General features: G+C 38.8%; 2 protein-coding genes across 3 annotated transcripts in view; one reads left to right on the forward strand and one right to left on the reverse strand.

The window, feature by feature from the left end:
• LOC107043221 (pituitary homeobox x) overlaps positions 1 to 8,548 on the forward strand; it is a 40,748-nt gene extending 32,200 nt beyond the window's left edge. The window contains exon 4 of the mRNA XM_015264612.1: positions 7,527 to 8,548. Coding sequence (XP_015120098.1) covers positions 7,527 to 8,303 — 777 coding nt within the window. The 3' untranslated portion in view covers positions 8,304 to 8,548. The remainder of the gene's footprint in view (positions 1 to 7,526) is intronic.
• A 1,345-nt stretch (positions 8,549 to 9,893) lies between these two features.
• The window catches only part of LOC107043206 (piggyBac transposable element-derived protein 4), a 31,033-nt gene continuing 14,040 nt past the window's right edge, over positions 9,894 to 26,886 (reverse strand). Inside the window, exons 3-4 of one of the 2 annotated variants that reach the window (XM_029126304.1) lie at positions 25,963 to 26,052; positions 25,800 to 25,887 (exon numbers count right to left, since the gene is read on the reverse strand). In XM_029126304.1, coding sequence (XP_028982137.1) covers positions 25,834 to 25,887; positions 25,963 to 26,052 — 144 coding nt within the window. In that variant the 3' untranslated portion in view covers positions 25,800 to 25,833. Of the gene's footprint in view, positions 9,916 to 25,799; positions 25,888 to 25,962; positions 26,053 to 26,886 lie in introns of those variants that run through there. The other variant, XM_015264600.2, reaches the window with a different exon arrangement.

A 26,886-nucleotide genomic window follows, 5' to 3' on the forward strand; every position in this document is an offset into this window, starting at 1 on the left:
AATTCTCGAAACTTTATTCAGCCATTCACGACTCTCTCAACATTATTCCAACTAGTTAAAATCTACCTTTCATGATAATTCCCAGAGTGAATAAAAAATTTTACTCAGTCCCTCTTCTTAACAGTCTCCACGTACTTAAACGTGGGTTCATTCCAGACCCAACAAAAATAAAAGGAACTCAGAATTCCAGTAAAATCGGAAAATAGGAGATGACTCGATTTCGAAGTGAGTCGAAATAGTCGGAAAAGCGTTATTCCACCGAGTAGAATAGAGGAACTAAAAATTGAGAAGAAACGTGGAATCGTGTATGAGGTTTGCACATGGAATTTTTGAGGGGAAGAGAGATAGAGAGACGGCAGGGATGGTGGATAATATAATGATGGCGTCGCTGGATGAAGGAGGGGCGGGGCTACGAGGGGATCAATATTATCCTCCTCCACCTCTTCCTCCTGGTGGCAACGGCGCGCCACCGCACCCGCGTCCCTCGCATCCGCGCGTGATCCTCCCTCTTCGTTTCGTTATTGCCCCCCGGGAGCTGCTCTGTTCTCCTCTCGCTCTCACTTCTTGAATGTAACCCTCGTAACACATGCCAACGCGTCCCTTCTCTCCGTTTTTTCTCTCAACTTCTTCCCCTTTCGCCCGTCCTTCGTCTTTACTTATTGCGAAGGCTGCGGCGAGATAGGATAACGCGCACCATGGATACGCACTTGGAGACGCGTCGATACACAAGTGGAAACTTTCTGGCTTGAAACTTAGGGTTGAAGTATCCTCCAACCCTGGAAATGATACGTTCGGGATTCCTATAAATATTTTTTCCTGTCCATTTCCCCGAATTTTTCCATTTTTGAGAAGAGTTTTTCCGTTTTCTGTGCAAGTCGGTTTTATGATGAAAATTCGGGAGAGGATTATCATGGAGTTGTCTAGGCAATTATGGCGGTGTCAAGTGATTTTATATTGTTAGGAAAAAATAGAATTGCAGGAATAGTCTAATTGTAATTTTGAGGAGAGTGACATCTGAATTTAAGATATTTCTCACGCACATGGAGAGCAATTTTTGATAAAAATTATCCTACCATTCTATAAAAGTGTATCATGAGCCATCGTTTCCTCATTTCTATCCCGAAATTTAGTAAAAATTAATACATAATTTTATATAAAATTTGATTCTACATTAGAAAAATTTTATCCTGATAAAAATAAAAATTACCGTGCCGGTAGAGTAAAAATTACTGTACCGGTAGGATAAGGAGTGTGATAAGCTTCGCTTTACACACTCAAAATTCACTTTACGCACGACCTTGAACTTACGAACATATATGTGGCCGCAAGGCCACATACATGGTTTGTCAAGGTACATTTTATTATTATTATTATCATTATTATTCTTATTATTACAGGTGTATATATACGCACATTGTGCGTAAAATAACCACTTTACACACACTAAACGGTTTTGGAAAGTGAACTTTTGAGGCAGGTATTACAAAATAGACTATTATGGTCAAACATCAGAGATATCATTTGAGCCCCATTTCACTCTAAGTTTCCGGACATTTTACAATGATTTTATTATTTAAAATTTGCAGTTATGGATTTGAATTTCGATATTGAACACGGAAAAAAATATCCTCGAATCGGAATCAGGAATATCTGTATTCCGGAGTCCGGAATCTTATATTCTGTCATCCGGAATAATATTCCGGAATTCGGGGTATTTTATTCTGGATTCCGGAATCCGCTATATATAATTTTCAAATGGATTCTCAGTCGAATTGGGTTAAATTCATTCTCTGGATGATAGTATACGTCAAATTGATGATTCGAAGAAAAGAGGAAAAAGGAAAGGAAAAAAACAGTGACGAAATTATGCTGTGACGAAGTGCAAGTTTGGGGCCTCCCAACCCTCGACCTCGTGTAGTGACTCGTAGCAGTCCTCAGAGTGAGGAGCTCGATGACCTCCCGTGGGAATAATAATTCAAAAATTCCAAAAGAATGTCCCAAAATACGACCAATTGCCCTTTGAAACCCACTAGTAATTCGCAAAACCCCCAATTGCCAGACGAAAGGGCGAATCCGCGGAGAAAGAACGTACGAAAATACTTCCCTGAGTGCTCCTCGTGATTATTGCCCGGTCTGACTTAAATTCAGACGGCGCGTCGTCAGTACATGTCATCTCTTATAGACGCAACGTACAATATTTCCATGCGAGGAAGTCTCCAGAATATTATTCCGGAATTGAGGATAAAATATTCCGGATTCCGGAATATGATTCTGGGATCGAGAATTAAATATTTCGGATTCCGGAATATTATTTCAGAAGCGAAATGGTCAAACGGTTTAAGTCAATTTAGTCTTTAGTTGAGTTTTCAGGAATATTTCCGAATTGAAGGGAGATAGCGAAATTTTCATAATAACCTTTTTCGTAGAGTGAAGTGAGTGCTACTAAAAAGGTTATGAGAAAATTTTTGCCATCTCCCTTAGATTTCGAGATATTCATTGAAAACTGGCCAATAGCCAAAATCGACTCAAACCGTTTGACGACTTCGCTACTGATTTCGGAATTAAAAATGCAGTATCCCGGATTACGGAATATTATTCGAGAATCTAGAAGATAATACACCGGATTCACGAATACACATATTCCTAATTCCAGAATATTATATACCACATTCGAGGATATTTTTTTCCGCGAAAGATTTCACGTCTGACATGATCCGTTCCCACATCACTAGAAATAGAATTATCGGGGGAAGTTGTTTCAAATGAATATATTTTCTTTCTATAACTACTGCGGATAGTTTCCATAACTTTCCATCCAATGATGAATGAAATGGAGTGAAAAGTGATCGTATATATTACGATTGTCCGAGAACGTTAAGTCTCTGGATCACGAGTGATGGTACACGGGGTCTCGAACATCTATAACGTATCTACAGTCACAGTTTACTATGGTATATGGTGAAGCATATAGAGAGCATTGAGTACAGTGGCAAGAGAGGGAGAGGGCACAAAACGGGGGTGGAGTGATTGATGAGACGCCCGGCCACGGTCTCATTACAGTTATATAAGCTTCCGTAGATTGAGCCATGCAGAGGCTTACCGAGCGTGTGGCGAACAGAGGGGGCAGGTCGTGATTTGATGAGGTTTTATTGCTCGCATGATACCGCAGGAGGTCGTTTTGTTTCTGTGGCTTTTCCGAAATCTCAATGACAAATGTTTTCAATTTTTATTGCCATTTTTTTTATACCAAATTTTTCATTGTAATTTTTTTTGGAAAGTTCAATTTAATCATCTGCTTCATTCGACAAAACAACATTCAATTCATTCCTCAATGTAATCATCTCCTAGGTACGAATTTTTTATGAATTCATGAAAGTTGAAAATTTCTCGACTGGAGATTATATTAGGTTGAAAAAATAGAACTTTTATATTTTTGTGGTGAATGCATGTGACTTGACGCCAAGGAGGGTTTCATTTGATTCAAGTAAATGTACACGGAGAGAAATATTCAATATTACCAGAGAAAAGACGTAAAAATTACGTTTCGAAACGTAATTTGGGAGCGAAGTAAAATTCAATAAAAAGTGTCAATCGTCACGTAAATTCTACGATCTGTTCCGTAAAAATTACTCATCCGTCCGACTCCTCACGGCTACCCATGAGTCACCGTGAGGGGGAGATTTTAACAACACGTTCCGTAATTTTTTCGGAACTTTTCGTAAAAATTCTTAAACATCCAAGAATTTTCATGTTCTGAGGCATAATAAGTCTTGAAGTTTCTGTTAGATTTTACAACTTCCAGAAAAATTACGTGACTTTTTCGTATTTTTTCGGTGACAGACCCGAAAATTTACTGAACGTTTCAGATTTATTCTCTTATATTCCTATAGAAATTCACTGAAAACGATTCTCGCTTGCGGATTACGTGAAATGTTCCGTAATTTTTCTTGAATATTTCTCTCCGTGTATCTCAAGAAGAAATAGTTGATATTCACCGTAATCTCTCATTTATTTGAAATTGGTTCAAGTACATAATACTTGTTCCAAGAAAGGACCATCTCAGTGAAAATAATTTTTTCCATCAGTGTCAATTAAGACCCATTTTCTCTTGGGATCTTCCTCGTGGAATTCATAGTTTGTGGGTTCTTCGAACCACACCACTGACAGCCATAAATAATCAATTGGACCAGCAGAATTATTTATGATCTTCAAACAAATTCCGAATCCAATCACTCTATGAATATTCCCTTCATGATGAGACACAAATAACGAGATAAACAATGAACAAATAAACTTCGGGCTTACAACTCGTAAAAAAAGGTAAAAATAAGTCCCGGGGATCAAATTTTCTTGTTTTCCCAAAGCTTACAGGCATTACCCAGATATTCGAAAGTTCATTCATCAAGTTTACTACTTACGGACGGCTATCGTGAGATTTTGCGATGCCGTTAAAGTTTATGGGCGCGGCCCTCTCTCGCGTGTACAAGCCCTCTAGCCCAAAGCCTTCCACTGCGCTCCATATACCTTCTCTCTCGTACGCTCGGGTTTATTGATTCTCGAGTCTGCGACCAACAGCATCTTCCTCCACCTCTGTATTGCCATTTTATACACACGCGTATTAGTGTTAACATTTTCAGAGGTCAAAGGAGAGAAAAAAAACATGAAAATACTCATTCATTTTTTATTTTTATAAAACGATTTTTTGCTAGCAAAGTTGCATTCGACCATCCTACGATGAGAGCCTTCAACCGTGACATTACATTTATTTTCAAAGTGATATCGGATTCATTCAAGTGAAAAGAAATACCTATTGTAATAGGAAGGCGATTTATTTAATTGAAATAAATGGGCCGGTTTATTTAGGTTGACAGGAATCTGCTATTCAATCCGAACGATGACTCTGATTTTTAGGGTCACATTGCGAGTAGGAACCAAATTGTTCTTACGTCGATGTGACATTTATTGCAACTTGTCTCACCCGCACGGAGAAAAAAGTTGAATAAAACGTACACTGTTAGAAATTTTTTGAAATTTAAGTAACAGATGCATTTGAATTTTCAATATTCTGAACTTGAATTCAATTTCAGACTGAATTGCACTGATAGAATGATTCATTTATTCCAAACGAGATTCGTTAATTATTAACGAATGGTAGAGTTGAATATGACCAAATGAATATTCGTTAATAGTTAACGAACGGTTCACTTGAATGGCGAAAGTCAAGTCAAACAAGGCTCCTCAAATACACATTTGTTAACTATTAACGAATGAACATTTGGTGAGACCGAATAGACCCTAACTTCCAACCAAAATCCATTCGTTAACAATAACTAATCCGTTCTATCAGTGTGCTCATGGAATTTATGTTTCATCTTGGAAATTCAATAAAATTAAGTTTTTCATTATGAATGATCATTGAATTTTCAATGACGACTTGAATTTTCAAACCGATCCCAAAAATTAAGCAACAAATTGAAAATTCAGGAGAAAAGTTGCCGGAATTTTCAGGATTTTCAGTTATTTTCATTGCCGTATGAACCGGAGAAATGAAACTTCATTGAAAATTCAATAACATCGACTGATTTGTCAATAACAAAATCAATGGAAATTCCATGTAGATTATTCGTTGTTAAAAATTTCAAGATTTTTCACTTGAAATTTCAAGAGTAATTTTCTAACAGTGTCCTAGAAAATCATGGCAAGTCGGGGGTATGGCCGAGTCAGTACACGGAGAGAAATTTTCTAGAAAAATTCTCGTATGAGTATTGGAAAAAATCCCAATCCAGCGGCGGTGAAAAATTCTAGTGCTGTTAAGGTAAAATTTCTGGGGATTTCTGTGAAATTTGCACACAGGATGAATGATTATGCAATGATTATGCAATACATGATGATGGTGATACATGGTGAATGATTATGCAATACATTGAGCAATCATTCGCCAAACAAAAGACACACTGGAATTCAGCAGCGAAATGGTAAAACGGTACAAGTCAATTTTGACTATTGACCAGTTTTCATCTCAATATGTCGGAATCTAAGGGAGAATTAGATTTAAAATAGCAAAATTTTTGTTATAACTTTTTTTCTAGAGCCGATTAAGAGCTACAACAAATGTAATTACAAAAATTTTCTACCTCCCTTAGATTCGCAAATATTCCTCAAAAACACAACAGGGGGATAAGTCGACTTAAACCGGAGAGATTTCATGAATGTATGATTCTTATATTCATATCAATGTCACATATGTTGTAAAGGGACATCATTAAATTATAAGAGGGGAATATAAAAAAAACCAAATGTGTTATAAAAATAAATTCGGAATTTGAAATTTCGTGATTTTTCATTAATATTGCCGGAATAATTAAACTCCAATTTACAGGTTCCACGGCTTTTTCCATGACATTATGAATTTTCAAAGACAAAATTCCTTGCAATTTCAGTGGAAATCTTACTAGTTAGAAATTTCCAAGTCTTACCGGAAATTTCGCTGGAAAATTGTCAACACTAAACCCTAATTACCTCAATTGCAAGCACATTAAATTGATTATTTCAAGAACACATGCCCCCAAAATCTCGCGCATTACTCATCATTACCCGTCCCCCTCATTTTTCCCAATTCTACACTTTCAATGACTCGTCACGCCTCTTACCTTTTCCGCGGTGCGCTCCCACTGCCATCCATCTTGGTATATAGCCTCTCCCGCCCCTCATTCCTCACCGTTTTTCCTCATCCCTCCACCAAGAAAGCAGTCGCATATATCTATATCCCTGTCTCACGTCACGTCGTTTTGTGCCGGTGGTTGCCTCACAGTTTCACGAGACTCGACGTTGTATCCGTGCGCAACCACCCGTATAATTGTCGGGGAGGGTTTCCTCCACCAATGGGGAAAATAACCCGTAGAAGGGAAGTGGGAAAACGGCTGACGAGGTCGTACAGAATCATTCTCTCTTTCTCGTTGAACCTCAGGCGTATAACAACAGTATCGAGCGTTGGTTCTCTCTCGGCGCCGCCTTGAATTAACGCCGTCATATTTCAGAATGGAGGAGCGAAGAAGAGAGAGGGAATCGTTGTATATACGAGAGTAAAAGGGGTTCCCCTGGGCCATTTGTCTCAAGGAAAAGGGCCAAAGCTCAGCCTTATGCTTTTGCTTTGTACATGAGTTATAATATTTACGGTACATGAATCCAATGATTATGCGACATAATTTCATTGTCTCCGACTAGATAGCGAGGGTCACTAAATTGGTAAAAGTAGACAAGTTCGTCAGAACGATCGGATGAGTAGATCATTAAGGATCGTTATAGAAATTCTTCGGAAGCAAATTGCCAATTTATCATCAAAAATATATTGACGCTATTGTGACGAAAGCACCTCCCCACTTGTTTTTCACACGTCTGAGTCTCCCACTTACAAATCGGAGCTCTAAGATGCACAACACACACTGTCAATACGCTTTGGATTGTCCCGACCTAAAAAATCCCGCATGTTTCAAAACTAAACATAAACCGTCACCTTTCATCCACAGGTCTGGTTCAAGAACCGTCGAGCAAAATGGAGAAAGCGTGAGCGGAACGCAGCCAATGCCGCAGCAGCAGCGGCCGCGGACTTCAAAGCGGGTTTCGGTGCAGCAGGTCTGAACAGTTTCATAGGTCGTGCAGACGTGGACGCGATGTACAGCCCCTACAGTTCCTACAACAACTGGGCAGCCAAGGTCCCTTCCCCCCTGAACAGCAAACCCTTCAATTGGGCCCACCTCAGCACAGTTGTCCCAACAGCATCCCACCACCATCACCATCAGCTGGCAGGTGCCCAAGTGGCACCAGTCAACTGCTTCAACGCGTCCACCTCAGTCTCCAGTCACGTCAGTGGAATGTCGATGTCAGTCGGTCAAGCAGCCACATCAATGCTTCCTGGTATGGGTTCAGGTCTCGGAGTTGCTGGTTCACCAGTGGCAGCCTCGAGTGCAGCGTGTCCCTACGCAGCACCAACACCACCACATCCATACGGACCCCCAGTATACTCCCATCATCGTGCCACAGGACCCACCGAGCCCTGTTCAGTGATGAATAGTAGCTTAGCAACCTTACGTTTAAAGGCAAAACAACATACAAGTGAGTATGGCTCAGCAAGTTCATTCAGCACTGGTGGTACAACAGCAACCGGTGGTGGTAGCATAAGTCCGGTCAGCTCGAGAGCATCATCTGGTGGTGGTTTGAGTGCCTGTCAGTATGCATTAACAAACAGTACTAATCCCCATTCACCAGGACCCGAGCACAACCAAACGGCAAGGGCTCAAGTTTGAGGTGAGGCGGGGGCTGCGTCCAGCCCCCATCACTCGGTTAATAATAATACCACCACTGGAGGTTCCATAAGCCAGGTAACATCTAGCCAAAGTAACTGCAATTCTCAGGGTAATGAGGGGGTGAATCAGATGAGGACGAGCGAGTGACCCAGGCCAAGATCCGCTGCATCGCCAATGCTATCGTCAACACCATCGTCGACAACATCGCAGCCACACTATCTCATGTATGATGAGGAAAATAATGCGGCGGATCAGAAGGCTAATGAGGAGATTAGGATTATTGGGGGGAGCAGTGGCAATGCCAATGACTCGGCGGGCATTGGGGTGGGGGTGGGCATTGGAGTGGGGAGCAGTGCACCTGGGTCGGGGGGCAGGATTCCGGGATATTGGCAGCATGCTGCTACCTCGGCTGCTGGCTACTGGTCCTCTCTGTTTGATTCTTGGACGACAAATCCCATTGCCACTGGGTCACAGTCGCTCTCGCTCAGTTGGGATGAGAATCGGGGGTGAATACCGAATTAAGGGTTTAAATGGGAAGTATTGACCATGGTCAGAAGAAAGTTCAATCCGAGCTTAATTGTACACATTCACATTCACGCATTTTCTGCAAAAGAGAGCAGAGCACACTTTGCAATCCAAGTTTGTCCACATGAAAGATTGGCACATGAGTGAAAGAACACATATTTGATTGCTATACTACTTAAATGCACTACAACTTTTACACAATTGAATTCTGCGCTTGCGTTAAGTCTGCATAAAAGTATTGCACGCATAGTATTGTCAACTTATCGAACTCCTGAGGCCTAAATTAGTCATCGTCAAAGAAAAAGAATGGAAATTTCAGATTTGACGAATACAATGCTTCCGTTTGGAAGCAAGGAAGATCGGTGTGTTATTGAATCTACACATTGTAGAATTGAATCACTTATTCTATAATGTGGAGAACATGATTGTGCACTTAATGAGCGTGTCAGTTTCCATGTGTTGAAAGGCCCTGTGGAATTGGATACATACACAACTTTTAAAGGTTGACAATAGTATGTGTGCAGTACTTTTGCTCGGACTTAATGCAAGTGCACAATGCAATTATGCAAAATTTGTTGTGTATTTGAGGTGTGTGGCGATCAACCGTATGTACTTTCAGTGATGTGGCAATCTTTCATGTGGACAACTGGAGATAGACAAAATTCCCAAACACATTGCTGCGTGTGGAATTCAAAGCGGTGCTCTGCCCTCTTGTGGAGAAAATGCATGTGCTCAAGTAAATGTAGATATATTGGCCCAACATTTTTCTGGCCATGGTCAATACCACCGTTTAAATGATGAGTTTACGAGTGTCTTTGGGGATTTTTGCGAGTGATGATGGATGTAGATCATATGAGAGTGCTCATTTGGATCAATCGAACACGAATTTTCCATTATTGATTGTTTGAGGAAATTTTTTGAATGAATTTATAGGGGGAAATTGATTCAAATGACATTCTTCGTTTATTGTAAAATACTGATATTATAATTTGACCAAAGTTATCTGTGCAATAAAATGAAAATTTTCCAAAACCCCTTGAGACGAGAATGAAGGTGCGAGCGATGCACTCACGGCTCCTGTAGATATCTGTATAGTAGAGAATTTAAAATTACTACGAAAATCGTAATGAAAATTAACTCAAAGGATAAACCAATTGTAATATTCTAATGTCGATAATAAATGAATGAATTATTCAGCGGAATACCAAATAAAGAAATATTACTTGTAGGTAAAATGAAAATATGAATGAGAGTCTGAGATGATCAGTGAAACGATGGCGAAATTTGGCTACTCGTTTCAGTCTGCCATGTACAGTGTATGAGCAAGATTATATCGATCTAGATTATACGTTATAAATATTATTAACGAACTGTAGTGTTAAATGATATTCAGTATACCTAAATACAAGATAAATGATATTTCATGAGACCTCAAGACTATCATTAAAATCAGATAATATCAAATGAAACGAAAATATATGAATCATTAAAGAATAATTAATGTGAACTCTCGAGGTAAAATGAAATACTTTTATGACCCAAACATCATAGAATTGTATAGATTCTAAGGTAGATTAAGGAAACGACAGCTATTTTGTATGAATCCCGATGTCGTACAAATGTCAAAGTCGAAAAAAAAACAATTCCACATATCCCAAGAAGCAGAGCAGTGAATAGAGCAATAAAATTCACTGCTGTTCGTCATCTTCGATTCACTTATGTGTACGTTCCTTATTTGATGCCATTTGTGGGCCTGTGAGGAGCACAGTTTGTAATCTAGTCACAATAAAAATCAATTCTATTCTAAGAGAGTATTGTTCCTGTTCCTCAATTTCTCCCAGTCAAGAAGTGCCCTAAAAGCGGTATAAATTCAAAAACTTCCATTGAAAAAACTGCAAATCATTTTTTGTCATTCTGAACCTCGCCTTCGGCTCGGGCTGCAAACTCTTATTCGCCCGAAAAGTTTTTTTTTGCCTAATGACGAAATATATTATTGTTTAACTTTGCCAACGTTTCGAACTCTCCAGCGGCTCTTCATCAGGGCAATATTTATTCTGCACAAAAACTATATTGTTGCTTATTTCCCCTTTTCCCCCTCTCAGCCATCTTCATGAACGATCGTCTCTATCTTTCTCGTTATTCTTTTATGTTCGTTTGTAGTCCACGGATGGGTCACTCCTTTTGTATCTCTTTTTTTGTCCCAAAATCTTTAACCCTCCAGTGGTCGCGCTATGGTCTGAACACCGCCGTCTTTGGTATTTTCACGATATCTCTAGAAATGTGATGAATTACGCTCTGCCTATTTACCAGTTCCTCAAATGATATATCCTGGTGGGATTAAACACGGTAGGGTTGCCCTGCACTGACAATTTTTTTCTCAATTAATTTTTTTGTCGAGCGCGGTTAGCAAAAATGACCGCAGCGCTCACCGTGCGACCACTCTCGTAGTAGAAATTTGACGAGCGGTGTTGCCGACCCTCGTGGTAGTCCCAAGCAGCGTGTGCGGTGTGGGTGTCCCTGGCCGGTGATATGTTTATAGTGTCATATGGCTCTGGCAACGCTGCGCTCGAGAATGTACGGACGGCGCAGCGCTTACCACGCGACCAACGACGTTCGGCGAAGACGTGCGACTACAGGAGGGTTAATAAACAGTTATTTATTTATTAAATGTACCCGCTCTTTACAGTATATTCTTAACAACCGAAAAACAATATAAAACAGTCGTGCTATTGTTGAGTCTCTTTCACCATGCAGTTATTGTAAGTCATATTCCGACAAAATTATGTTCACGAAATAAATAAATGATTTAACATAAAATCGAACAGAATGAAAATACCTGAACGTCCATAAGATGTAAAGGACCACCAGAGTTTTGTCGTTAAAAATATTCCCGTAAAGTCTAACTGAGAGTATTTTTCATTAATTGAATTTTCATTGGATTTCCTATTCATTGACAAAACAAAGAGAGCCTGTAAACCAATGCAAATAGCAGATTAATCGATGACAACTGGGGGGCGAACCTCTGATGATGGTTTGAATAGCGATAACCTTGGAATTCTCATGCATAGTAAGGCTGTAACTTAGTGCACATTATGTTTAGGGTTTTTGGTGGGGTTGTGGGGGCAGGAGGCGATAAATTATGCACCCCTACTCGAAGTGGTCCACGAGGGGAGACGTTAGAGAGAATAACGTGGGTAACAACGCTAAACTAAACTTAACGTATATTACACTATCGTCGTACGTTAAGGTTATTCCCATTACGAGATATTACGGTCTACCGTGCTGGCTGCTTGGTGGAGGTGGGCGCTCTTGCAGATATCAGGAGGATAATGTGTGGCATCTTGTAGACTAAATTAGGATGATGAAGCATGAGATTTGTCATCTATGATTTTTTTTATCGTGAGAGGGATCCGTGAGTAATGGTTTTTTCTTACTGGAGTGCATTTTAGATTGACAAAAATTGCGACGAACAACGTGAAGGACTTGATGTTTTTCCACTCTTCGAGGCACTTGATTTTTATAGTTTTTATTGAAAAATCCAGAGCTTGATGGCGGAAATCGTATACCTAGGGAACAATTTTTACGGATGTCATTTAAAAGTGCCCAGTAAGACCGGTAAATATCCGGAAATTTACCGGTAAATTGTTAGCTGAGTAGTTAGAATGACTTTTCACTGTTTCCGTCATTAAACTGTTGAGTCTTCAACGGAAACTATCCAACCAAAAATTTTCAATGATTATTTCCCCCATCACCCTTACGAACAATAGAATCGCGGTATTCGACGTCCCGTGGACCAATCAGAAGCGAATTATATCGAGTATTTTCCGGGACTGGATTGTAGTCAATCACAGCGCAGTATTCGAGGTCACGATACTCTTGTTATCAAATTTTTTCGGAAATTCCACACTAGCTTCTGGAAATTGCATCTGATAATTGCATAGCAGCTCTGCATTTATTTCTAACCAATGGGATGTTTTGCTGGAAGAAGCCCTCGAATACTGCGCTCCGCTTCGCCAACATCCAGTCCCGGATAATTATCCACCGAATACCCCTCGACCTTCAAACTTAATCGCACTATTTCTCTCAAGCTTCCCTGAAAACAAATAAAAGTGTCAAGTTTTGCAGAAAATTTTTTTAACCTGCGAAACTTGACATATTCGTTTGTATGCAACGAAATTATCGGGAAATACCCGATCATTTTGAAGTTCTTTGGGTATTATAATCGAATAAAGAAATTTCACATTCACTACATACCGTTAAGTATACAGTAATTATTTCAATTTTCAATTGCAATTCAATAATTCCAGAAAAATTGGTAAAAATCAGAGAAATTTAGATGAATACATTCTTGAAATGATTAAAAGTTGAACGTTATTTGGTACTGAATATATTCATGTATTGATTGGAAATTCAAGTGTGTTAGGGAATTCTGTGAGTGTGAAAATCTAAACTTTCATCGAAATATCAATGCTCATTTAACCCAAAAAACTCAATTTTATTGAATTTTTGAGCTGAATAAAGATTTCATTAACTACTCGCTCTCAAATTGGATTCAATTTCACGACACTGAGAATTCAGATACAGCTGTTACTTGGATTTTAAAAAATTCCAACATTGCAAAAGAATGAGAAATTTCATCAAAAACATTAACGTTCATTTCTGCTCAGTGACTTTGTGTTTTCCGGAATATTCAATAATAGCAGTCAATGCACCATGAATAATGTTGTTGTATAATTCATAATATTCAGATAGAGCCTGGAAATCCAAAGTCTCAACCAAAAAGCCCAAGCGTCTTCTATTGAAGGTTTCAAACTCATTAAAAAAATTTGTATCCATCCAATCTGAATAGTTTTCCTGCCCCGATCTGACATTTATTATCACCAAGAGAGAGAGGATAGTCCCAGGCATATTGACGGCGCCTCATCGGATTTTATTCGCCGAGTAAATCCAACGGATTTCCACCACTGCCACCGAGGGACCCACATACTGATACAGAACCCCTCTCCGTTACGACGTCTCCTCAGCTAAAGCCCAAAACGATGTCCTTCATGGTGATGTGTTTGCTTATATTCGACGTTAGGTCATTTGGTTTTGAAACAACTTTGAATTCGTCCCTTTTGGAAGCTCATTTAAATGTCCCTCAAATACCGAAGACATTTGAATTTACACAGTATACCTTGGGATGACTGCTCCAGGGGTGAAAATGAGGGGACTTTTTAAAATTGCTGAAGAAAATTTGGTGATAAAAAGAAAATGAGTTGGGATCATTCCGACCCCTTCGTTTCACCCGAGCATTCCGATTTTAGAATGCAATGCCACATTTTCCTTTGAACAAAGCCAAGAGCCCTCCATAAATTGTTAGAATCGATTTTCGTTTGGACCGATTGTAATTTCTTGAAGAACATTTGATGTACACGGAGAAAAAAATTCCAGAAAAATTACTGTGCCAGCACAGTAAAATGGGTTCGTTTGGACGGACCCGCAAAAATTTCCGTGCCAGCACCAGAAAATTTTCTGTGGAGTATAAGAATTTTTCACGGTAAATCCGGTGCAGGTACAAGAATTTTTCCGGGTCCGCCAAATGAACCTATTTTACCGCGCTATCACAGTAATTTTTCTGGAATTTTTTTCTCCGTGTATGCTATTCAACTCCGGAGAATTTGAGTTCTTAATGAATGTTGAACTTTTAATCGAATGAAGGGAAACTGAAAAGAACGATCAGTACACGGACAAAAAAAATTAGAGAAAACTTACGGATGAAGTCAAGTAATCGTGAGCGAACTCGATTTTCAATACTTTTTCACCCAATTCGCGACCGCAACGAAGATGTGAGAGCTACCAAGTGGTCTCTGAAATAACTACTTTGGGGGCCGACCAATGATATCCCTAGAAGGGAACCAATGGTGAGGCTCAACCAATGAGAACACGAAGAACCCAGTGATATCATTGGTTGGCCCCCAAGAGTAGTTAGTTTAGAGACCATTTGATGGCTCCCACATCTACATTGCGATCGGAAATATCGGGGAAATGCAAGACGCATAGTAAATTTTTCAGGACCAACTATTCGTTTGAGCCCGGTGGCTTGGTGCAGTGGGTAAGTTCGTTGCCTCACATGCGAAAGGTTCCGAGTTCAAAACCCGGCCGGGTAGAATGGTGCGATCTAACCATTTTAAAGTCTTGATCATCATCGCAGTATACCCTAACCGGGTCGAAGCGATGTAAAATAACGATTAAAAAAAACTATTCATTATTCCATTGGTCCGGAAAAATTTACTGACCAACTATTCATTTTTCCGTTGGTCCGGAAAAATTTACTGAATGCGAGGGTAATTTGTGAAACAAAAATTTACCCTGCCTTCCATCAAAAATTATCCCCATGAACATTAATGATTGCTCAATATTGCGGATAATTTTTTTGTAACAGAATTATTTTTTACAGAACACATTTGACAAAGTTTCCCTTCCATTCGTCTCCATGACCATCAAATCGATGCAAGAACAAAATTCCTAATATGAGCCGTTTACCTTCGGAAGTATTGCTAACAATTGATTGAAAAATGACTTGAAAAAATGAATCCCCAAAAAGTTCTGAAATTTAGTTTTCATGTTCTCATTTCACTATAGCGAAACTATATCTTATTTCACAACACAAAATTTTCATGTTAAAACTGTGTTTTTCCATACCCCAATGATTTAAATCCACCGACTGCAGTGGAACGTGATCGACGATAGCAGAAAGTTGATCCAGGGTCACCGAGGAAGCAAGTGGGCGGGAAAGAAAAGCAACACAGGAAAAGAAACACTTTCCCCTCACTCTCACAGGAAAACCTCTCTATGGACACGAATCGACACCTGATCACACAGTTTCTTTCGAGAAACAACAAACAAAGTATTTCCGATAATCCTGGGAAAATGACGTCTCCATTTGAGACGAGTTTTAATTGCCCCGTGTGTAAAAATAAGAATGGGAAAAATATAACGCGTCAGAGTAAGATAAAGTGGCAATTAACCATCAACGAGAGGAGGACTATGAAGAGTAATAAAGATACGGTGAGTATTTTTTTTCATGACTTTACTAACATCCCAGTCGATGTGTTATCTCCACCTGATGTTATCATCGTCATTACATTTGTTAAGTACACAAATAAAAATTTAAAAAATGTACAGAATTTTTGACGCAATTGTCATTTCAATTTTGTATGGTTTTTGTCATTTATCTGGGATTATCATTGAACTTCGTAGGAGATTTTTTCTGCGGAAAATAACTCAATAGATGAAGAATGATTATTATTTAGACGAAGATAATTTCCTTCAAATCTGTGTTTTTTTATTCATCTTCCACAATTTCATACTTTCGTGGTTAATTACTGAGAAAAATTTTATAGAAAAATTCATATGCTAAGCACCATAAACGAGTCAGAATCCACACACTTGGAAAAATTATTGTGTAGCACTAGAAAAATTGTCATGCTACACTGGAAAAATTGTCGGGGGCACCAGACAATCTTTTTCCCGAAATAATTAAACTGAAATTTACTGGTCCCACGGATTTTTTCATAACATTAATTTTCAGTGACGAAATTTCTTGAAATTACAGTGAAAACGCTACTAATTAGCAGCTTCCAAGGCTCTTACCGGAAATTTCAGTGTAAAATTTTCAACAGTGTCTCCTAGCATTTTCATCAGGCATCGAAAGCTGACCAAAAGCCATTGTTACTAATCAGCCTCACAGCCAATTGAAGCAAATAAAAACGTTTCCAAATACATGTAGCGCTACTATTAATTTCAATCAAGGATTAAACTTCACGATAATTAATATCAATTACAATTAATTAATCAACTTATTCATCTTTACGAAAATTATCTAGTCCTGAATTTCCTGGCCTTTTATTTTCACCGGGGATTTGAGAAAAAATTCGAAAAAAATATTATTCTCGATATTATTAGTTATTGCTTTGCAGTATTCGTATTGTTATTTATCTTTCTTGAGTTTCTGTCCATTATTCCCCCCCATTTCCGGTTTAGTGAATTCTTTAAATAGTAAAATGATGAAGGGTTTGAATAACTCTATAATCCATATCTCAGCCACCGCAGAAAGTCGGAATACCCGCGACGAGTGGCAGTGGATTCCATTTTTTTCCTCTTTTCCTCAATTACGGGACTGCCATATCGTATATCGCCCAGTGCGGAGACGTAAAACGTCTCCTGTGTATACCGGGTACGCTTGCACACGTAACCCGAAGTATATATACACCCCTTTACTGCACGTAGTGTATACAGCATGGAGTGGATCTTGGGGGTAGACCTCGGGGGTAGTAGCGGACTGGTGTTATTTATTGGCGGTACGCGCGCGTTACCGTTACGAGAGAAAACCACAGGTCCAAACCAGAGCCAAACCGACGTGGTCCGCCGCGATACTCCGTCTTCGGATTACTTAACCCCTGGATGACGAGAAATCGGATCACTTCACTCTTTACTTATGGTCTGCATTACACTGACGAGGTAGTTTATCAAGGGCGATGACAAACGGCTCGAACTTGTAGCTATTTTTGCTGTTGTAATTTTACTAGTTAACACACATTTTTCGATACTTAAATATTACGACAATTCATCTCTTCGTGAAGAGCCTATTTAACATCTGCGCACACCCAGATACATGATAAAATAAGGTATTTTAAGATTTCAAAAGTCTTAAAATAAGATTTTCAAACATATCAATTTGAAGTCTGAAATTCTTAAGTTGAGACTGTCGAAGGTTTTAATTTAAGACTTTCTCAGACTCAAGTTGGTACGTTTGAATGCCTCAAGTTAAAACTTTTGAAACTCACTTTAGAGGAAAATTTTTAAGTAAGTCTCAACTTGAGTCTTTTGAAAGTCTATATGACTGGGAATTTGAAGATTAAAATCTGAAATAAATTTTAAACGAAGTCAATATGAATAGAAGCATTTTGTTGAGTTTGTGTTCAAACGACAGTGGAGTGTTAATAATAAGTAGGGAGCTGCGCCTCCTGCTCGCTTCGCTCGCTAACCCCGGGAGGGCTGGCCCCCCACTCGCTTCATTCGCTCCCCTCACCCCCTCCGCCGTCCCTTCCCATCAATCTCCTTAGGTATGTTTAAGTGGTAGTATTATATAGAAAAAAATTGATTCCTCGGACGTGGCCTTTCATAAATGATCATGGTGGATTATATGGAAGATGATCCTCATATGACCCCCATATAACCCCATATGACCCTTACATAATCTCCATTTCTCCTCGTTAGACCCAACGATTCAACTGGAGTATATTCTTATTGCTAAAGCCCAACTAACCTTCATGATAGAATTCATGCAAATGTTAATCGTTCACTGAAAATCATTCAATGCCCCATTCCCCAATGACTTTTGCTTCTCATTGAAACCATAAATTCATAAACGCAAATGGACAACTCAAATGGCGTCCTCCCCACCCCATACACGGATGCATTACAAAAGGCTCAGCGTAGATACTACATAATGCATTGAAACCGATTTACTTCCCTTCTTTTCCTGTCTTTCATCCAGCGTGTATATAACCGTCCGGAGGATACTAACGTGTTTCAGATGGAGGCCACCATCACCTTACCCCTACTATTCTTTTGTGCCTGTACCCATCTTTACCTATATCAGAGTCGTCACGAGATTGAATATAAACGCGAGAATAAGAAGCCATTTTATCACGCTTTTCGTTGAGCTTTTACTCTAGTGAAATTGAGGGCTCAGCTCGGTTTAAACGAATTGGGGAAAGTGGATACCTTTTTTCCCTCCCTTTTGTTAACTCAGCGTGAATAATTTTTTTATCAACATTTGTGGATTACTCCGATGAAGACGCATGCATGTCTTGACAAAATTTATAGAAAGGTGTTGATATTAATTATCTTCGAAAATTGAACTTGAATTGATTTTAGAAGGAGCAATGAATCAGACGTGTCCTAAAATTTTATGTTGATTTTTTTGTAGGCCTACACTGATAGAACGGATTAGTTATAGTTAACGAATGGATTTTGGTTGGAGGTTAGGGTCTATTCGGTCCCACCAAATGTTCATTCGTTAATAGTTAACGAATGTATATTTGAGGAGCCTTGTTTGACTTGACTTTCGCCATTCAAGTGAACCATTCGTTAACTATTAACGAATATTCATTTGGTCATATTCAACTCGTTAACAGTTAACGTATTTCGTTTGGAATAAATGAATCATTCTATCAGTGTACACGGAGAGAAATTTTCGATAAAAACTATCCTACCGTTCTATAAAAGTGTATCATGATTGATATAAACCAAGAAGTTTGCTTCTTACGAACGATCTTGGCTCATAAAATTTTTTTCCTAGTATGAGATATTGTTTGCTTGGTAAATTTCGACTCATGAATTTCTTGATACAAGTAAAGGCGTACTCAAAAGACTCTTGTCTTCTCAGTGTACCACCAAACTGTTCGTCTCAAACTTCCTATGTTAATTAAATGCTAAATTTCCCGTAAATACCGACTGTTTTTCCTGCATGACACTAACGTCACCAGAGAGAAACCCCCGAAGCCCCACATTCCGAATATACGTTAACCAACAAATTTTATTGTAATCAACCTTAATGCCCGTAAGTGCATATACAAGCGTGAATATATCAAGCTCTGCATACGCGTTTCGGGTGGGTTGCCTCGTTAGTATAAACGTGCGGACGGGGGGAAGATCCTCTTCAGTTTTCTCAAACCGCCACTATATAACAACCCCATCTCCATCTTTCTCCATTCCCCTCTTCGGGTTAGAATTTGCCCTCCTCCCTGTTGCCTACCCTACGCTCTCTCGTTGAATCTAATTACACGGCCAAGACCCACCCGCCTCCACCACCGTTGCCAGGACGACGGAAGCCATCTTGGAGGGTTGCAGCCACTAATGGCCTAATGAATTTAATGGAGGTCCTGGGTCGCCTACCGCTTGAATCTGGAGTAAGACGGAGACGGTGAACACGTTGGAACCTGTCTCTCGCTCCTCTCACTACCCTTCTTTCGTTTGCAACTCTACGATTTCTCTGTACTAAGTCTAATTCGTTGGAAAAGCGCTCGGCAAGGGTTGTTACTTGGGCACAACGGTTTTTGGGGTAGTGCTAACCAAAGGGACAGATATATGGGAGGACGGGAACAGGTGAAAAGGAATTGGCGGGGTGAGGGAAACGATCCACTGAGAGTGAAGCCTTTGGGATTCTCACAATTAGGGAAAGCGTAAGTGGTCACGAAGGCGAAGAGGCAAGGTTGGATAACTAGGGGTTTACGATACAGAAAAGTTTCAGATAAATTAAACCTCTACGAGGACACTGGGGTTACTCATCACCCCGTCGCGTTGTCTCTTGATTGTTATTTCTGTATAAATGCACCCCTGGGTGTTTATACAACGCAGTATTTTTTTCAGGGGTTTCTGAGTACTATTGGCCCACTAGAATCCTCAGTTCTTCATTCGCTGCACTGATAGAACGGATTAGTTATTGTTAACGAATGGATTTTGGTTGGAGGTTAGGGTCTATTCGGTCCCACCAAATGTTCATTCGTTAATAGTTAACGAATCTCGTTTGGAATAAATGAATCATTCTATCAGTGTGTAGATCTGGGCAAGGATTTTCAGGTCAAATGATTATGCAGTCCCGTTATTTTTTTTTGCGGTTAGAAATCAATATCGTTCATTCCGTTTTGAAATTAAGGTCAATAAAGAAAACAAGACGAGTATTTTGAAAAAATGAAATAAAATTGAGGATATTTAACGTATCAAGTGGACAACTCAGTTAAAAATAAAAATAAAATTGACTAAATGAATCATTCATGTTACATTAGTTTTCTCATCAAATCAGAAGATGGTGTACTTTTCCTGTCTCAAAAACAATAATTTTAAGAAATGTTCATAAATAATGGAGGACTTGTGACTGCAGTGGTAACAGTCGAATTTTGATCGGGCAACATCGCACGCTTCGGCTAGTAGTGGAGTTGTAACATTGAGACGAATGTTTGTGTGTGTTATACGTGTCCATACGCTTCCAGAACTGAATTATCGTCACCGACTTTACCGACCTCGATCAGCTATTGTGCGGTGTTGTCGCGTTGCTCGACTCGTAATGGCGGTCAAATTTTTTTTAGAGGAATTCGAAAATCAATCGAGGATATCACTCCTATATGACCCGGTTCCCTACTTGTTCTCGCCGGCAATGGTTTCTCCATATTCTAAAGTAAATGGTTTGTGGTTTTTTTTCAATATCTTGAGTGTCTAACCCATGCAACATCTCGATCAAAGTTCACACGGTCACATTCCGTAATTTTTATCAGAATGTCCTGTGAAAAATTACGATACCGTCTCTTAAATTTTCTGAGTCGATTCCGTAATCGGTGACTTGCGAGCTCCGTAATTTTTACTGAACATTTCTCTCCGTGTATTATTTTCACTATTCAAGCTTATTGAGAGAATCGTACGAAGTGCAATTCTTGATTTAATTATTGTGGAAAGTATCTGCAAATCGATGTTCCAGGGATCGGAAAAAAAATTTCTAATTAATTTCTATTCTTCTGAACACTTGACAGTGAGACCTGACTGAACACAGACAGTGAGAATGATAGAATATAGTAGTAGTTCGACTGTTTGTTTTCATTCAAATCTTTTTCAACATTCGTAATTTAATTCCATAAAATGATTACCGAAATCAGAATACCAAGAAAACGTGGCATATGCGAATATCAAGGTAAAGAAAAACTCGAAAAACAGTAAAACGAACAAAAAAATTAACAGATACGTCCATGTGTGATGGGCGCGTCGAATGAGAAAGATAAATCTTGAAGTAGAGTACGAGAGCGGGCGCGTGGGTAGAGTACTGCTGGTAGAGGGGTGTTTGCGCAATGATAACACACAGTGCGATACGAGATTATTGTGAAGATAGCACGCGTGAACACGAGAAAAAGACAAAGAACATGTATGTACATGTGTCGACAGTTGTAACTTTGAAATATACGAAATTTGTGATATAGTCGTTTACACCACAATTAAAAGTCAGATAAGTCTTTAAAAATAACTCAGAAATTGAAAACTAGAGAATTAAAATCCTGAATGTTAGATTAAAATTGATTAATAACTCTCGTTACAATTTAATACAACTGCAGATAATTAATTTCACAGAATCGTTTATGGAAAAATTTGAAGGGGTGAATAATAAATCAAGTAAATTAGATGAAGAAAATAATTTTTCTTCACTTGTGTGTAAAGTAAAATTTGACGCATGCTCCGCGCGCAAAATTTCACTTTTCACACACTGCAGTGGAAAATGTGATTCGACACTCGTGGGAAATGTGTTCTTTGACCCTTGAGAGGGCAGCACTCGCCTTCGGCGAGCGCTACGCACCTCCCACGGGTCAAAAAACACTTTCTCGCACTCGTATCAAAATATACTATTTCAATGCGCCTGAAAATATTTATTGCGAAAATAGATTTAGTCTTTTCAAAAAAAAATGGATTCTCTGTGCAAGAAAGACATGTTTCTAACACTTCTTCTTGGTTATTCGAGGCTCCTATGCGTATTTTGTTCCCGGCAAATGCTCGTTTTATATGAAACGAGGAATAGTAGTTAGTCCTTTCGGCTATTCAATAATCACAGATGAAAAATTAATTCTTAAATGAAATAATAATAATAATGATATGACAGCGATCTTGTAACTTAGGGATAAAATATTTCTTGATAAACTTCCCTCCATAAAAGATATTTTGATCCTGAAAAGGCCCCGTCGTTTATGAATGATCCGCCTCTGGAGTTAAGCATTTCGTTGTTGTTGAAAGCAGAGCAATTATTCATGCTTGAGACTTTCAAATTCGAATCAAACAAGTATTTTTTGGTCATTTTCAACTAATGGTTTGTTGGCTCAAACATCACTTGTTTGAGAACTTGTTCGTTCTCAAGAAAAAAGTGAAGGCATGAAATACCATGAAATTTCAATTTATCACCAACATTTTTCTCTTATTAAACAAAAGGAGATGAATGATTTCAAATTCCACACGATTCAAATTCCATACGATATTATGGAATACACAAAAAAATTGTCGTTGTAAAATATTGAAAACGTAATTGGGCTTGTGGTACCAATCTCCGCTACATACTCACCGCTACGATTGGGAAACCCACCAGAAACTGATGGTGCAACCAATCCCGTATCATATAAGTTGAAAACAATGAATTCATGAAAAAAGAAAATACAATGAAGAAAATTCTCAAGGAAAAATTCTCGAGCGTTAAGAAGATGGTGACAAGTTTCATCCAACGTTTTGCGATAAGAAAGGGGTATGAGTGTGGCAAGAGCCACAGGAACAGTGGTATTGCATCTGGAAAAATAGAGGAAAGTACAGTGAGAGGTAATCCAGCGCCCTGGCCCAGGGCTTACCGGGGTCTTCTGCAGATGTTTATTGAGTCGGTTCGCGCACGCGCCATCCACCAAATAACGAGATGACGAGATGAGAAGCCGTGTGAAGATCCCATCTCATTCCAATTCCCTCTTTCCACATTCTTTTATTTTTTTTCCTGAAAATTTCAGTTGGGTTTGTCCCCATTATCTTCAACATCTTTTTCCTCCCATTCACTCATTTTTACGGATAGAATGGAGCCTCGTGATTATTGTTATAATTCGAGTGTAGTGATAACGATAAATGAATGGGGAGGAACTGGAGGAGTCGGGAAATTAATAAATGGTCGATGTAGTGGAGGAGAAAGCCGTGGAAGTTGGATGGTGTATAACACACCTCCTAAGGACGAAAATTAAGTGCTGCGTAAATTTTTTTCGTACTTCATCTTGGCTTGCTTCCACTGGCTAAAGAATCGCTGTTTATTACACAGAACATATCGTCCTCGGGTAGTGCAGAGGGTGAAGTAGGGATAAGAATGGGGATAACAATGTACTTGAAGAGTAGTGCGACGAAGATGAAATAGAGAAGATCACTTGTTTTGCCTCAAGTGGAAGAAAATTAATATTTTGAAATTCGAAACGAAAGTTGAAACGCAGCGAGTTCCATCTGTCGAATGAATACAGGATTCGTTGTGTAACGCCTGATAAAATAGGTTCCTGTTGGTGATAATGTCTCGACTCTTTTTCGAATTTGATTGATAATCATTAACGGATAATGAAGGATTTTCAATTCGTTGCGTCCACACTAAAAAACTACTGTCTAAAATTAAGACATTTTTGTCCAGTTTTTTAAGACGTTTGTATCGCCAAATTTAAGTAATTTTAGTCTTTCAAATTAAGACATGCATTCCAAGCATTCTAGATGTCTTACTCGACGATCTTTTGTTTGAGACTTATGTCTTATTTGTCCTCCTGGAAATATTAACATTTGATTTGAAAAAAGGTGTCAACACTCCCGTTTAAAACGGATTCCAATAATAATCCTAGTGGAATAAACCAAGAAGAGTGACTGTAAATCATAACAGGCTTGTTTATGAGTAATCCTTGAGGAATTGGGAACTAGAGAACAGATATTGATACCCCCGCACGCGAAAAATATAAATCTCTGATTTTGATTATTCATCTTCAGGATCATTTCTTGAGTGAAACATTATTATTTCTCTAATTATACAATAGAAATAGACGAATCGAAGATATAATGGGTTTAACATCCACCACTTATTAATATTCAATTGAATATTCAATTGAATAGTATATTTCGTAACGAGCTAAAAAACATTGTTTCACGAGTTACGAACAATATTTTTCATCGCAATGTGGCGGAAATTGGACTTTTAGGCACGCGGAGCGTGCCGAAAAGTTCACTTTTCGTCACAGCGTGATGAAAAATTTTTTTTCGTCTTTTCTGTCACCTCCGAAGGTTTCATTGGCATCAGAGGGTCAATAAATACAGAATCAACGTTCACTATTTTTTATTTAAACACCGCCTGCACACGGAGAGATGAGGGTGGCTAAAATATATTCTGCAACCCTCTTTCTTCGTTGGCTACAAATTTCAACCTTCCGCATACATGCCTTCCCCTCCAAATCCCGAGGTCTCGATAGTATAGAGGACTTCTCAGGGCCGAAAAGAACTGAGGATTCGAAAGACCTGTTTACGTCCAATCAGAACCAAATCCTCGACTCGGGAATCATCTTCAATTCATCGACCATCGATCGACTAGCGACTGACCGAAAATTACTAGAAGCGAAGCGAGATTGAAATCGCGGTTTATTAGCCCCAGTGATGGAAAAATACTTTATGATGTGAGTGAAAAAAGGGCACTTGGCTCGCGCGGGAAAACCGCCTTTTCTCGCTTGTATCATAAAATATCCTACGATACATATAAAAAAATGTACTTTTCGTCACAAGGGCCGGTAAACCGCGATTCTAACCTCGGTTAGATCGCGGTTTACGGGCCTTCTGACGAAAAATTGCATTCATCACAAGGTCCACAAAGTATTTTCTGACGAATGTGATTATAGGCCTCCCCTTCGGCTCGGCCAATAAAGCCACATTCATCAGAAAATTCTTTGTGGACCTTGTGATGAAATAGTATATTTCGTAAAGAGTGCAAAAAACATTTTTTCACGAGTTACGAACAATATTTTTCATCACAATGTGGCGGAAATTGGACTTTTAGGCACGCGGAGCGTGCCGAAAAGTTCACTTTTCGTCACAGCGTGATGAAAATAACTATTCTGACGAGTCCAATTACAGGCCGAGCCGAAGGCGAGGTTTGCAATCACACAGACCCTCACACTCGTTAACAATTACTTTTTTTCGCCTGTATGGCAATATACTATTATCGACCTTGTGACATAATGCACTGTCACGCGTGCGCAGGAAAAAGTCATACTTTACTGGCACTTGACCGAGGTTGTGCAATGTAGCAAACAGACGGAATTAACAGACAGCGTATAGTAGAAATAATTTATTTTGATAAAAATTGACAATCGTTAGGAAAGTGAATCAATTCGTACATATTATTCCACAAGACTCATTCATAGTACGATGTCGTATGCTTGAGACATTATTTGCTGATGTTCACGAGGAGAATCCCATATGAAATAATTGCACTGATGACCTACACAATCGAAAACATTCTTTAATAATCTCACGTATGATTAATTTTTCCACAAGTTTCCACGATGTTTCTCACCGTTTGAATGAAAGGATAATCCAGATTGAAGAAACCATTGGCGGAGAACTCCAGATGTTGGTGCAGAAGCTCGAGAGAAAAACTTTGAACCTAAAAAACAGTTCGGATGAAAAAATCCCAAAGTATCATCTTAGAGGACTTTCCATAGGGATTCGTATGGTGCAAGTCTATGGAAATTTTTCATAAGCGGAAAGATTGGGAATGCACAATTTCAACAAATTTTCTCCACCACCTTTTTCTACTTCAAATTAAAAATTGATAACGCTAGCAAAACTGTGCTACACCCAAGTAGTTCAATAAGTTAAAACATGTTTAGAACAACTCATATTGTTTGATGGATGCTCAGGCTCATGTACATGGAGAGAATATAAAATGAAAAATTGCAATGTGAACATAGTAATCGAGGACCATGCCGAATCAACTTTAAAATTTGATTTATCTTAAGGTATATCTCAAGATAATGCCACCCAAAAATTAGTCTCTGGATTTCCAGGAAAAATTCTAAATGACTTAATTTATTGCAATCTCATAAATTGATCAGTTTTCTATGCTCATATGTTGTTTATGAAGGCAACAATAACTGTTTGAATCAAATCAGAAATTATTTGTTAATTAATTGTTTGAAATAAATAAGAAATGTTTTCACGAAATTTCCATTTTTAGAGTACAATATCGCTATGTAACTAATATAACTATGTATATACTATCAAATTTTACAAAAACTTCACCACTTTTGAGATTTATCAATCTACCACGGATTCTACCCGGTTCTAACGGTTTTACCCTCACGATTACGGACTCGACTCAGAAAATTTAAGTGACGGTATCGTAATTTTTCACATGAGATTCAGAAAAAAATTACGGAACGCTCTGGAAAAATTCAGTGACAGTTCCGTAAAATTTCCTAAAGCCACATTTCGCTTC

This window comes from Diachasma alloeum, unplaced genomic scaffold, assembly GCF_001412515.2.
Source record: "Diachasma alloeum isolate Michigan unplaced genomic scaffold, Dall2.0 Dall_scaffold_00179, whole genome shotgun sequence".
Classification (NCBI taxonomy): Eukaryota; Metazoa; Arthropoda; class Insecta; order Hymenoptera; family Braconidae; genus Diachasma; species Diachasma alloeum.